Source organism: Pelobates fuscus, chromosome 4, assembly GCF_036172605.1.
Source record: "Pelobates fuscus isolate aPelFus1 chromosome 4, aPelFus1.pri, whole genome shotgun sequence".
NCBI lineage: Eukaryota > Metazoa > Chordata > Amphibia > Anura > Pelobatidae > Pelobates > Pelobates fuscus.
The window spans coordinates 230910218-230924659 of record NC_086320.1 but is presented as its reverse complement, the minus strand read 5'-3'; the positions used below and the strand labels follow the sequence as shown (position 1 = coordinate 230924659).

The window sequence follows — 14442 nt, the reverse complement described above, 5'->3', positions numbered from 1 at the left end:
CGTGTAATATGTAATGTATTGTTTATCATTTTGCCTCTTTATAAATCGCTGGTAAGAACACACCTTGAATATGCTGTGCAATTTTGGGCACCTGTTCTAAAGAAAGATATCATGGCACTAGAAAAAGTGCAGAGACGAGCTACAAAATTGATAAAAGGAATGGAGCATTTTAGTTAGGAAGAAAGGTTAAAAAAAATGAGATTAAATCTGTATAGTTTGGAAAAACGGCGCCTGAGAGGGGATATGATAACATTATACAAATATACTTGGGGCCAGTACAAACCTTTATCTGGAGATCTATTCATAAACAGGGCTATACATAGGACACGAGGTGACACATTTAGGCTGGAAGAAAGGAGATTTCATCTAAGGCAAAGAAAAGTTGTTTTTTTTTACAGTAAGAGCAATAAGGATATGGAATTCTCTGCCTGAAGAGGTGGTTTTGTCAGAGTCATTACAGAAGTTTAAACTGCAATTGGATCAATACTTGCAAAAATATAACATACAGGGATATAATTTCTAATTAGTGGGGTAATAGCTGCTTGATCCAAGGAGTCATCTGACTGCTCTTTTGGGGTCAAGAAGGAATTTTTCCTAGTTTGTTGCAAAATTGGAAGTGCTTCAGACTAGTTTTTTTGCATTCTTTTGGATCAACAGCAAAAACATATGTCAGAAAGGCTGTACTTGATGGACGCAAGTCTCTTTTCAGCTGTGTAACTATGGATCTGAGATGGTATTTACCTAATTTTAAGACCTGCTAATCAACAGGTGATTGCCATTATGTCCTGGTATGTAAAACTAAAATTCAAAGAGGGTGTACTCTCTTTTTCCCATGACTGTACATATATACATACACAAGTACATACAATATACTTTTCTATGTGCAATACTGCACCAAGCATAAAAAAATGACTGACTGACACTGTGCATCCCCTTTACATACACCTATTCTTGAGCAAGATTAGTGGGAGTTATGAAAATGATTTTTGAAAACAGACTGTGTGATTCTCTCCCCCAAAGCTTTAGAAGACTTTTAATGCTTTTTAATATACAGTTTATAAAAAATTCTGCATATTGTTACTTTATAAAATGTGATAGAAACAGACAGACACACATTTGGATGTAGGAGGTCGAAGTGTGGCAAAAATCGATACCGATTTCTCCCATACCAGTGAGCTCCCAGGAGCTTGCACAATGAAGTGGTGACCACTCCAAAGCTGTGGTCGGGGCTCACAAGAGTTGGAAAGAAGACCTGTCGGAAACAGAAGATAACCTGGGCTGGGTCCCAGTCGCCCCCTGTTCAATGTATAAGCTCCTGGCAGTCTGCACAAATCCACCAGGGAGTGTAATGTATCCCTCCCTGGCATCTGGTAAAAGGCAAGGAGGAAGGAATAAAATAAATGTGTTAGCAAAAGAACTGGTATCGGCTTTTAAAAAATGATATCAGTCTTTTCTTAGTTTTAAGCAAAATTTTCAGTAATTTGTCTTTGGCAAATCTACAGACATATACCATTAGCTACAGGTCATAGCAAACAAACAAAAAAGTGGAAAGTATGTAGAGAGATTTTATTGAATATTGGTATTATTAGACTAACAATACTCACCTATACAGCATAACATTATATGGTAAAAAGGTAGGCAACATGTTCTTTATTATACGAATTGGAAGCCAAAGCATAAGCAGCACAATTGACCCAAAGACAATCTGTAAAGAAAAGAAAAAAAATCAGCACACATATTTTTATCTATATATACATACATATACACACACACACACACACACACACACACACACACACAACTTTTATTGAGTGTGGTCACCACGTTTGTTTTTTTTTTTTTTTTTATCCGTAGATAGGCAGGAATCGTAGTTGGAGATACAATGGGTGAGTGCAATCACTTAATATTTCATTTTATATATACGCACGTTCATTGTTTTTGCATTGTCTTGATAATGAACCTGTCGATTTTGTTGGACATGTATGAGTCAAGACTTTTTGGAAGTCCTTCGAGTGCTGCCAATTATTATGTATGTTCGTGTATTTTTATTTTTCATTGGGGTTCAGGGGCTCAGGGCAATTGCCTGTCTCTTGAGTTCATCTCCACTGACCTGAACAACCAGGAAGTAGCATGACCTGTTGACTCATTGACAATCATGGGGAGTAACAATGCTAATTTAAAAGTGCACGGTATTATTAAAAGCTGCACTTTATTTTTCTCATTTTATAAAGCGTACACACTTGTCACAAATTCAGCACTTTAGCATGGGGTCTGGAGTGACCCATGCAAATATGTAATTATAGGTATTCCTACAAAGAAAACACATTTGGATATATAATTCTTGTATTATCCTTTTGAGTGCCAGATTTTTTTTTTGTGACATTTGCTGTACACACCTATGGCACATGTTATTATGTTTTGGTATACAAGATTATCATACAACTGCACTGGTGAGATCCCTGCATAAAGGGATTTATGTCTGTAGGTGAGATAAAAGAAACATTCCAAGCACCATAACCACTAAACCAGTTATGGTGCCAGTTGTCCCCTGGCACCCTCCTCCTGAATGTATCATATGATTACTTTCAGCCAATAAGCTAAGAATGAGCCAAAGTGCTTAATTCATTGAAGATAGCTTCCAGTTGAGAGGAAGTGTGGAGAGGCAAGTGGAAGACCCCAGAAGACAAACGGTTACTAAACAGACTCCTTATACTGGGAGGGAAACATGGCACTCCTGACACCATAACCACTACAGCATGCTGTAGTGTTGCTTGTAGTGTTCCTTCAAATGCAACAAATGGTGTGAAAACAGATAGAATAGGTATATAAGAGAAGAAAGAAAAAAACAAAAAAGTTTGAAAGCAGTTTGCTGTAAATCATTAAAACAACCTAGTTAGGATTGTGAATGACCTGGATCTGTTATTCAGTTATTTGTTTGTGAAAGAGTAAAATCCAAAATGATCAAGCACAAAAAAACAAAAACCATCTGCAGCAGCAATGGTCTTCTTCCACTTGCAGTTTGACAGTTTTGTTTTTTTAATTTTCAACCCTTATATTACATTTATAATTCTATTATTTTTTTTATTTTGAAAACAAAATGTTCGCTCAGAAAAACAAATATTGGCTGTAATCTTTACCACTGATAAAATAAATCTCCTGAGATGACGATAGATTGGCAGGTGAATCATTTCCTGGACTGGATTAAAATCTGGATCATTTAAATTCCTCAGAAACCAAAGAACACCTGGTCTCAGCACCTACAATAAACAAAAATAGGTTAATAACGATAAATAAAAAAAAAAGATTCACAAGATAAGCGACCTCTCAGATGACCATTAAGCTAATGCTGGAAGGAAGAGGGTAACCATCATTGAATAATAACAAACAGGTACTATAAGTGTTCACTCTGACTGGCAGAGAAACAAAAACTAAAAATGTAGGAATTGCTTTCAAAATAAAAGCTAAAAATTAACACACACTATTATATAAGCAACAAAACAACTAAGAAAAAATAAAGTGGAAAATAATAAATGTGTATCTACAACAAACAGTGCAAATGGAGCACAGTTTTTGTATGCAGTGGCTCAAGCTTATTGATAAGCTGTTTGGCTCTAGTGCAGTGATGACTAACCTTGACACCATAAATTGTTTCTGGACTACATTTCTCATGATGCTCAGCTGGCTTTTAGAGTCTAAAAGCTAGCTGAGCATCATGGGAAATGTAGTCCAGAAACAATTTATGGTGTCAAAGTTAGACATCACTGCTCTAGTGCTACAAATAGCCATTACAAAAAAGCAGTCACTAAAATCCAGGTATAAAATATCTGTAGTAGATACAAGAAAAAAATGTATCTAAAGTGCCTGAAAAAAATGCACTCTACCAGTAATTAGACAGGGTACCTTGCTGTCAAATGCTAATGACATTACTTATCCAAGACACTATATAGCTGTAAACTCAGAAGTGAGACAGTTATAGTCACTTGAGAAGTATCTAAAGAGCTTAAAGGACCACTATAGGCACCCAGACCACTTCAGCTCAATGAAGTGGTCTGAGTGCCAGGTCCCCCTAGTTTTAACCCTGCAGCTAAAAATATAGCAGTTTTACAGAAACTGCTATGTTTATATTGCAGGGTTAATCCAGCCACTAGTGGCGTCTCCCTGACAGCTACTAGAGGCAGCTTCCGCGATTCTCAGTGAGTAAACCGCACTTATTTGACGCTGGACATCCTCACGGAGTCCAGCATCAAATAAGATCCCCAAAGGAAAGCATTTCCCATTTCCTATGGGCGGGTTTGAATTCGGCTCCACAGGGAGCAGGTGTCGGCAGGGGGAGGAGAGGTCACCAGCGCCCAGGGAGCCTGGCGCTGGGTTAAGGTAAGTGGCTGAAGGGGTTTGAAACCGTTCGAAAACGGGTTTGTTTTCCTGGCACTATAGGATACCTTTAACAATATTGCACTTTGTTCCCTTTTTGTCAATATGCTGGTGATATTATTTGACACAAATATATGTATCTGCAAAGATGTACCAGTAACTACTGAAACATTCCTTTTTAGAGTGTCTTGCACCTGGATGTTCAAAAAAGAGCAGTTTGTTACAAACACAAAAAAAGTTGTGTCTAAAGTGCCTAGCAATATTGCACTGAGCCCCAAAGTAACAGGATATCGCTTTATCAAATATTGATAATATGGCTTAATATAGCCACTATATATTGATAAAAAAAATTAAAGAATTGTATTTAAGGTGCGCAGCATTATTACACTTTGCCCAAAGAAATGAGATAGGGTAACCCTTAATCAATGAAGCAAGTGTCTTAGGAACTCATGTTTAATACAAGCAACTGTTGAAACTCTGTTCTCAGGAATGAATAAATCAATGTGTTTAGGAAGCTATGAATCCCATATCTCTTATGGATATCGTATCCCATTCCCACGGTCTGGTAATCAGAGTTATCCTATATAAGATGCCCAAAGCATGCGCACGCAAGCAAACGCACACACAAATGAATAATTTGTAGACATTCATTTGAAGCGCACACACACCTCTAGATAACTATAAGTCACCCAGTATTATACATAAATAAATCAAACATTATCTACTGTGTTGCCAAGTGTTGATAACTATTAAAAGGTTACTCCAAGCATCATAGCCATTACAGCCCGTGCTATAGTGGTTATGATGCTAGGAATCCCCTGGCCCCATTTCCCGGTAATGAGGTAAACCGTTTTCAATGGTGTGCCCTCTTACCTAGGTCTCTGCTGGGCACCGAAAATACTCTTTTACCGGTGATGCGCATCCGGCTGCTGCCTACATGCAGAAGCTGGATGCTGATCCCTTCACCAATCACTGGCGGAGAGTGACAGCCCTCAGCCGAATCAACATTAGCCAGCCTGAAGCTCTTGTACCGGGCTGGCTAAAGACGCCTCAATGACTTTTCCAGAAGTGGAATTCCATCACCAGCAGCTATGGGTTTTAAACTCTTAGTAATAAGCATTTTATAGCGAAATGCTGCACATACTGGCTCCAATCACCACAACCACTTCAAATCACTGAAGTGGACATGCTGCTTGGTGTAACCATTTAACTGGGCTTCCCATTATAAGTTTAAAAATATTAAAATCAAGTCAAGTAGCTGGACAGTGATCACTTCCTAAAAATTATTATTTTTTCAAATACCAAGAGAAAAATAAAACACACTCGTAAACACGTATTTCGCACACATCATGTAATACCACCTCCCCCATCCCTTCCATAATAACTTACCTCTCTTAACAGCAGAATGAAAGATGCAAAATAAAATACATAAACCATTCCAACAAGCCAGTGTAGAAACATAGTAGTGCCAGGAGCAGACTGAAAACTTAACTCTCTATCCTTCAACGTTGCATCAAACATTTCCTGAAATTGAACAAATCAAAGTTAATAAAAGCAACGTTTGTATTGCTGTAGCTTTATCCTAACTAGGAACACCCCAGACACAAAGTGAAGTGCTTTAGGTAGTTTACGGTAAGGGGGTTCAGTCTCGGCCGGACGTGGAGCCACTCCTCAACGTTGTTGCGCCAGTAAGTGGAGTGGTCTGTTTCCGTCATCATGGCGAATAGACACAATCCGCAATTAGTAAGATACCTCTTGCTAATTACAATCATTCAGTTCTATACTTTGGAAAATGCTGGTACTGTGATTTCAAATATTTATGTAATATGTGAGTTAGCTTATGTTAAAGGGACACTATAGTCACCTGAACAACTACAGCTTAATGAGATTGTTCAGGTGAGAACTATAGCTCCCTGCAGCCTCTCTCATGTAAACACTGTATTTTCTGAGAAAATACAGTGTGTACATTTGAAGCTAGTAACACCTCCAGTTGCAGTCACTCAGACTGCCACCAGAGGGACTTCCGAGTTGATGAAAGCATAATTTGCATTCATCTTCACATTTGGCTAAAGACATCAAAAGTGCTATCAGCATACAGGAGATAGGAGGCACTGTGAACGCGCCTCCTATGTCATGTAGTAACCCCGCAGCCTGTCAGCCATGAAGAGCCGACAGTGTGGGAGATAAGATCTCCTGCACACAGCGTCGGCTCAAGCTGACAGGCTGAAGACCAGAGACCGAGCAGGAGGGGGGGATCCAAACAGTAACAGTAAAACCTATTTTGTGACTGTGGGTTTGGTGACTGACTGAGCGTGGGTGCGTGACAAAGTGCGGGTGCGTGACTGGGCGTGAATGAGAGTGTGGGTGGGTGACTGGACGTGAAAGAGTGCGGGTGGGTGGGTGGGTGACTGAGTGAGTGTGATATAGATAGAAATAGATATAGATAGATTGATACAAAGATAGAAAAAGATAGAAATGGGTAGAGAGATGGAAATAGAGAGAGAGAGAGATGGAAATAGAGAGAGAGAGAGAGAGATGGAAATAGAGAGAGAGAGAGAGAGATGGAAATAGAGAGAGAGAGAGAGAGATGGAAATAGAGAGAGAGAGAGAGAGAGATGGAAATAGAGAGAGAGAGAGAGATGGAAATAGAGAGAGAGAGAGAGAGATGGAAATAGAGAGAGAGAGAGAGAGATGGAAATAGAGAGAGAGAGAGAGATGGAAATAGAGAGAGAGAGAGATGGAAATAGAGAGAGAGAGAGATGGAAATAGAGAGAGAGAGATGGAAATAGAGAGAGAGAGAGATGGAAATAGAGAGAGAGAGATGGAAATAGATAGATAGATGAGTGTGTGTGTATGTTTAACAATATTAATTTACAGTATATGTGTTTGTATACAAACACTAATATATATATATATATATATATATATATATATATAGAGAGAGAGAGAGAGAGAGAGAGAGAGAGAGAGAGAGAGAGAGAGAGAGAGAGAGAGAGAGATCACTATATATAGTGTTTGTATACGCTAACCTTGGGCTGGAAGGTTGCCGTAGGAGGCGGCGGGCATTGACAGTGAGCCTCGCGAACGCGCACATGGCAGCACAGCGCTAGGGCCTTTCGTAGAGCAGCATTCAATGCCGCTCTATGAAGAACCTAAATTGGTGCAGCGCGAAGCCGCACATGCGCACCACAGTGCGGTGACGCTTCTCAAAGAGAAGCGTCCTATTGGGTCCTGCGATTTCGTCATTTTGATGAAAAAGAGGGCATGGCCTGGCGAGGAACTCTGCGCTGGAACGAAGGTAAGTTTTAATAATAAAAAGGGCTCGAATTTTTTTTTTTTTTTTAAGGGGCAAGTTCATATAAAAGCAAGAAAGGAGGCTAGGGGACCTGTCTTTCTTGCTTTTTTATGTTGACTATAGTGATCATTTAATTATAATCACTTAATTGTATTTGTACTTGTTACTGGGGATGATATTTATATTTTATACACTGGTTAATTTAGACTTGACAAAGACCCAGAGAGATGCCAAAACATTGATGTTTTTCTGTACTCCAAATAAAAGACTGCCAGCTTAAAGAAACCATCTGGTGTGCCAAGACTCATGTACTTGTTCTTATTGAATCTGTTGGGAAACCTGGTCCTCCTGGTTTGGAGTACGCTGGTGGGAGTATTCTACAGACAATATTGGTGCACAAACCTCTTCATATTGAATGTAACTGAACTATAGTCAGTACTAGGATAGACAGAAGTAGAAGGATAGAGGCATATAAATGTACAAAAGGTAAACTGACTTACTAAAGAACAAATATCTAGCCACCAGCCACAGATGAGAGGGAATACACCAATTTCAACAACCACCAATAACGAAACCTTGAAAGAAACAAAATGTAAAAACGAAGAAAAAAAAAAATTTAACTTACAATCAAGATATCACAGACATAATATAAACATTTTAAATATCTGTAAAGGCTTTTCCCTTCTATCCTTGTTCGATAAAATTTTTCATACAAATACAAAATATGACCAATTCTAGAATGGTTTGACTTCTTATCTGGGTTCCAAGTGGCACTCAGTGGGCCTCAAGTAAGAAGTGAAAACATTTGCTATATGCTATAGTGCGTAAGGTGCTTGAATGGTGGTCCTTTAAGATTAATATGATTGTTAATTCTTTGTAGCAAAATGAGAGGTATCACCCTATGTACAATCAAACATGTTGTGAGGAACACTCAGGGGTTATTTCAAATCTTGAATTTTGGACCATTAACCCCTTAAGGACACATGACATGTGTGACATGTCATTATTCCCTTTTATTCCAGAAGTTTGGTCCTTAAGGGGTTAAAGGAACACTATAGGGTCAGGAACACAAACATGTATTGCTGACCCTATAGTGTTAAACCCACCATTTTGGTGGTGTGAAGGTTTACCCCATCCCTCATACTATTCCCTTTTCGAATGATACAATTCCCTTCGAACTCACTGTTTCAGTAACCAAACGAGGACCACCCCAACAACTCAGAATGTTAGCACAATCCGTTAACAAGTGCGAAACCACAAGGGAAACAACTAATGAATGCTCTACTGGGTGGCCATTTCGTGCAACCGAACACACGTGATCAATAGAATGTATATCGTCCATTTTGCTTCCTGAACGCAGAGAGCGGTACCTGATCGTTGTGTGCCTGAAGCGGATTTTGGCTAGGCACTCCCGTGTACACTGGTGAAGATGGAACTGCTGCCCATTCAAGTTCCCTACCACCTATACGAACGGCGTTCGGGAGATATGAACTACCGACTGGGGGGAGCATTCAACACTTGAAATTGTGGGTGGTTTTCGTATAGGAATCCTCAAACTGAGACTGGTCGTTACCACTATTTCTCTGGAACTATTTTGGGCTTCTACCTTGTGGCCGGCCAGTCAAAACTTTACCTTGGAGCAATACCAAACCACCAAACTGATCTGAGTGCTTTTTGGATATGTTAGGCACTCAGATCAGGGCTATTCAGGGATATGACACTCGAGGGGCTTCCATATGTTTCTGTACCTGAGAGACGATTGAGTTTTAAGTTTCCTAAATTAATTATCTCTCAGGCACAGGGAAGAGTTTACTGTATGGTAGTGTCGACTAATATATGGGGGAATGCTATACAGGTGGCTTGCCCCCCCCCCCCCCCCCCTCAGTCCCCTTAAAAGGAATTAAAACTCACCTTATTTCCAGCCTACAGTGCAGCACTGCCCCAGGAAGCACCTCCAGTGGCCATCTGAGGAGTGGCCACTTGGAGTTGTTCCTAGGGGAATTGGGGGGATGGAGAAATGTAAACACTGCCTTTTCTTTGAAAAGACAGTGCTTGCATGGAAATGCCTGCATATAATTATAATTTGTTATACTCACCAGAACAAATACATTAAGCTGTAGTTCTGGTGACTATAGTGTCCCTTTAAGCTTAAAGGGACTCTACAGTCACCAAAACAACTATAGCTTATTGAAGCAGTTTTGTATATAGATCAGGCATCTGTAGTATCTCTGCTCAATTCTCTGCCATTTAGGAGTTAGATCACTTTGTCTATACAGGCCTAATTACACCTCCTTGCATTTGACTCGCAGCCTTCCTAAACACTTCCTGTAAGGAGCCATCTAATGTTTTTTTGTTGCACAATCTGTTTAATTTAGAATTACTTATCTCCTGCTCTGTTAATAGCTTGACAGACCATGCAGGAGCCTTCAGTGTGTGATTAAAGTTTAATATCGAGAGCAGGAGATAAACCAATTAAAGTTAGTTGCATCTAATTAAAAACAAAACCTTTTTGTTTTCATGCAGGTTGAGTCAGTCACAGCCAGGAAAGGTGTAGCTAAGGTTGCATAAACAGAAACAAATTTGATTTAACTCCTAAATGGCAGTGAGTTTAGCAGTGAAAATTCAGAGGCATGATCTATACACCAAAACTACTTCATTAAGCTAAAGTTGTTTCTGGTTACTATATAGTGTCCCTTTAATACAAAGCGCAAATACAGCAACCTTAAGTTGGAATCTAGTTTTTCTAGAGTTCAGCTATACACATATAGAAATGGCAAACCATTTAAAATTGATTTCACATAAATCAGGGCATTTTTCAGCTCCCAGGGACTGCCCACTCATAAGCCACAATGATGCGGTATTTACCACTTCTATTCAACCTGGATGGCAAGAACTTAATTGGCATTACATGCCCTGATCACACTCAGACAGAAGTGTTTGTTTTTTTCATGTGCCAGAGGATGGTTCGATCTCTGGGCAATGGAAGAGTCCTGGATTCTTTCAAACCATTTGAAAACAATTTCACATTAAACAAGGAGATGGCATTTAATCTATGCAACAAAACAACTGAAACAAACTAGTAAATAATACATAAATAAATAAAAAATTACCTTTACAACAATGTAGCAAATACCCAAAAGACGCCGTGAACGTTGAAATCTTACTACTGCTGCTAATCCCTGGAATATCTTGTTAAGGAAAGAATATTCATGTTTACATGACAAATTCAGTAATGCTATGCAAAAAAAAAAAAAAAAAAGATTTACGCACGATATAGAGACTGATATATTATGAAAAACTGCTCAAGCTGCTATGCAAACCTTTGTTTACTAGCACAAACATGCTAATAGAATCTGATTAATTGAAAAAAAGAAGTATCCCTACAGTTTATTCAAAGCGTCAAGTCTTTTATGTGCTAAAAAGAAGTCTACCAGTTCTATTTACCTAAAAATTTGGATTAAATATCAATGGTGCAGATCATCTAAAGAAGAACCTCTTCAAGCTTCAGTAACTGTTATCGTCATATATTTCTGCAATTCTGAATCACTGAGTGATTAATGTCTACTCTCAAAGTGCAAATCTCTACTTCAAAAATCTTGCTTCTAATTCTCTGATTGTCCGTTTCATAAAAGCAGTCTACCAAATTTGACCGAGAATCCACAATCCAAAATCTTTTTCTGAACTTGGTCTCATCTGCCTTAATTAATCTGATAACAGCTTTAGAGACATTGCTATAATACAGAACTCGTAAACTATTGCTTGTTGTTATTCAAAACACTTTGTAAACATACCATTGCTTAAATAACAAAAAAAAAAAAAAAACACAAAAAAAAAAACATCTTGCTAATAAATGAACATGAAGGTACTGACTTATACCACTGATATCTACAAAGTAAAGTATGTTCTTCAACAAGGATACATGGCATAAAATTAATGTGACTGCTAACAAAACGTAGCCCACGATTGTTGTGATAAGACCTTCAAAGTGAGAGGCTCGTACCTGGAAGAGAATACAAATTTGCATACTTAGAAAAAACATAGATCAAAGACTACACTACACATTACAATAGAAATACTCCAAAACAGAAGAGAATGTTCACAGTAAATTATGGTATATTGATTGTAAACTGGCAAAACCTTCTCAGTAACAATTAGAAAATAATCTTTCTTAACTGCTGAATTGAAAGTACTATCTAAATACAAACTGATCCTATTTTTAATGCTGTATACCGATAATGCCATTTTAAAAAAAAAAAGTTACTGACCTTGAAAGTGTCCGAAAGTCCTTCACGAGATAAGATGCTCCAATTGCAATAAAGCAACATGGAACAAAGTGCTTGTGAATATACTGTAGCGTTAGGAACTTTAAAGGCAAGCTTTTTCTACCTTTTGCTTATTTTTGCATAATTACCTAAAAACATTATCTATACAATGCACTCAAAAAGAGGTCAGTTACTATAAAATTAGTTCAGAAGATAAACATTAGTGAATGTAAACTGTGCACAGAAAATTGAATCATAAACAACAACAAAAATTCTGCTGAAGTGGAACTGTGATAAAAAGGAAAAACTAAAATTATGTGAGAATATCAGGGAACAGTCCAGTATGAGGGTCATGAAGTGGCTATCTATGCAGACCTACCGTTTGCGTCCTGACTAAAAGACTGAGATTGCTAACTGTAGCCAGAAGACCAAGGGACTGTTCTTTAAAATACCGCTGGGGACTGGAGGGATCCCTGCTAGTGGATAAAGGAGGATGAGCCTGTTGCTTACATCAGCAGGAGATGCCGAGACATTTCTGAAGACCCTAGGTCTGCCAACTTACACGCCGGGGGATGTCCTAAACCCATCACAGGTTACAAGGGTACTCAAACCTCAAAATACCAGGGAGCGCTTCCAAAGGTAAATCCTGAACACAAACACAAACCCCTGCCCTCACACCGAAAAGGTGGTCTTCCCGACGCTACCACTTGACAGGTGGTCTTCCTGACGCTACCCCCAAGAAGCACAGTACAGCCCTTGATATTATAGAGTTACCTACTGTTGTGTTCTGTAATACCATGACAACTACCCATGTTTAAAGTTATCATGCTCTGCGAATAGTAAAAGGTGGTGAAGGACAATCCTCAATTTATGCATCCCAGCACATAGAGGTAGTGATCTCAGATCACTTCCTCCCAGCACTTGGGAATGGGAATCTACACTGTATTAAAACAGCCTGCAGCTGCTGTTTAAACTCCTGTCCTTGACCTGTTCCTGGCCAGCCTGGTCCACTGGAACCCAGGAAGCCACCCACACTGCTAGATATACACAGAGCGGCAGAATAACCCTCCACTCAAACAAATAATATGAACAGCCCACACACAAACATACACACAATCCCACATGCAATACCCTAAACTGCCCCACACATACACACACTACCCAACACACAATGTGACATATCCATCCATACACCATTCCACAAGCAGCCCCCTTACACAGACCATATTTATATGTATCATACACAATATCACAAACTATTCATGAACATATACAATCTAGTAGCTCATATACACACAAATACAACGATACAAAGCAACTGCAGTATAAATAACACAAGCAGAATATGGCAACATACACACCTCAATTTAAATAAAATAAAAAAAGGACCAGCATGCTAGAGTACATCGCAATCCTAGTTCGGCACAGTGCTGCTGGAAGGTTGCCTACCCCTGTACTATAATATGAGCATTTTTGTTATCTTTTAGTCACATTTCTAAATACATAATTAAACACACACATTATGTTTTGGGTTGCTGTGGTTTTTTTTAGGACAAAATCTGCTCTTTATTACTACTATTACTATTATTTTCAACTGATTTTACAAAATGTTATTGTAAGTTTATAAGCTTATTATGAATGCAAAATATTGAATACAGGGCTGGATTTTCCATAAGACCACAGCCTCCAAATGTCACAGACGGTGGGGAAATCAAAGATCTCCCTCATCGGTCAACTCATTCTCATGCCAAGGAAGCCTGCTGATGTAGTAGTGTATGTAGCAGCCAGTCCGCACGAGAAGGAGACTACAGACCTTCATACCGATGGGCTTCTGAACCAAATTCTGATTGTTTAATTTGCATGTCTCAATCTACAACCTAGGTTATTTTATATGGGGTATTTGTCTCCTTTCACGTGAACCTATTAGCTCTGCCCCATCTTTTAATAATATGTGTTTTCCTGCATTTGTGTGTGTTTTTTGAACAGGATGCAAGCACAAATTTGTATTTGCTTCATCTCTTTTTGTACATCAATGCCTCATAGCATAAGTTAATTGTATTTCTAAATGATTATAGAACAGTATTTTAGGAGTGCATATTAAATTTTTTCTAACGGTACTTTCAAAGATCTCCCCAATCCAGTCTCTTGTTTATGTTTATAAGAAAGCTGTAACGTGTGTATATTATTTTAGGCCAAGTAGTGGCCCATAATTCAGTTAAGCACCCTGTGTTTTAAGTGCATTAAGTGTGGTTCCTTTGTCACAGATTAGTGACATCAGCAGTGATGCTGGTGCTCCAGTATTGATTAGAGCAGTAGCATCACGATTAGCTGCCTCACTAATCTTGCACTGCTGTGGAGATTATTCACCAACATTGTGGGATTCACAGAGGTGGAAGGGATGGAATCAGGAATTTATTTTTCGTGGGCCACCATAGTATTTTTAAAACGAATGCACTCGAGACTGCAAATTTCACAGTGATTAAGGGATAATTTCACAATAATGTAGGAACATTA

The 14442-nt window shown here is 38.7% G+C and overlaps 1 protein-coding gene across 3 annotated transcripts in view; it reads right to left on the bottom strand.

Annotated features, from left to right (window-relative positions):
- The window catches only part of MARCHF6 (membrane associated ring-CH-type finger 6), a 109677-nt gene that overhangs the window by 17721 nt on the left and 77514 nt on the right, over window positions 1–14442 (bottom strand). For all 3 annotated transcript variants that reach the window (XM_063451934.1, XM_063451935.1, XM_063451936.1), the window contains exons 12-17: window positions 11586–11666; window positions 10777–10845; window positions 8167–8241; window positions 5761–5895; window positions 3138–3257; window positions 1605–1705 (exon numbers count right to left, since the gene is read on the bottom strand). In XM_063451934.1, coding sequence (XP_063308004.1) covers window positions 1605–1705; window positions 3138–3257; window positions 5761–5895; window positions 8167–8241; window positions 10777–10845; window positions 11586–11666 — 581 coding nt within the window. The remainder of the gene's footprint in view (window positions 1–1604; window positions 1706–3137; window positions 3258–5760; window positions 5896–8166; window positions 8242–10776; window positions 10846–11585; window positions 11667–14442) is intronic.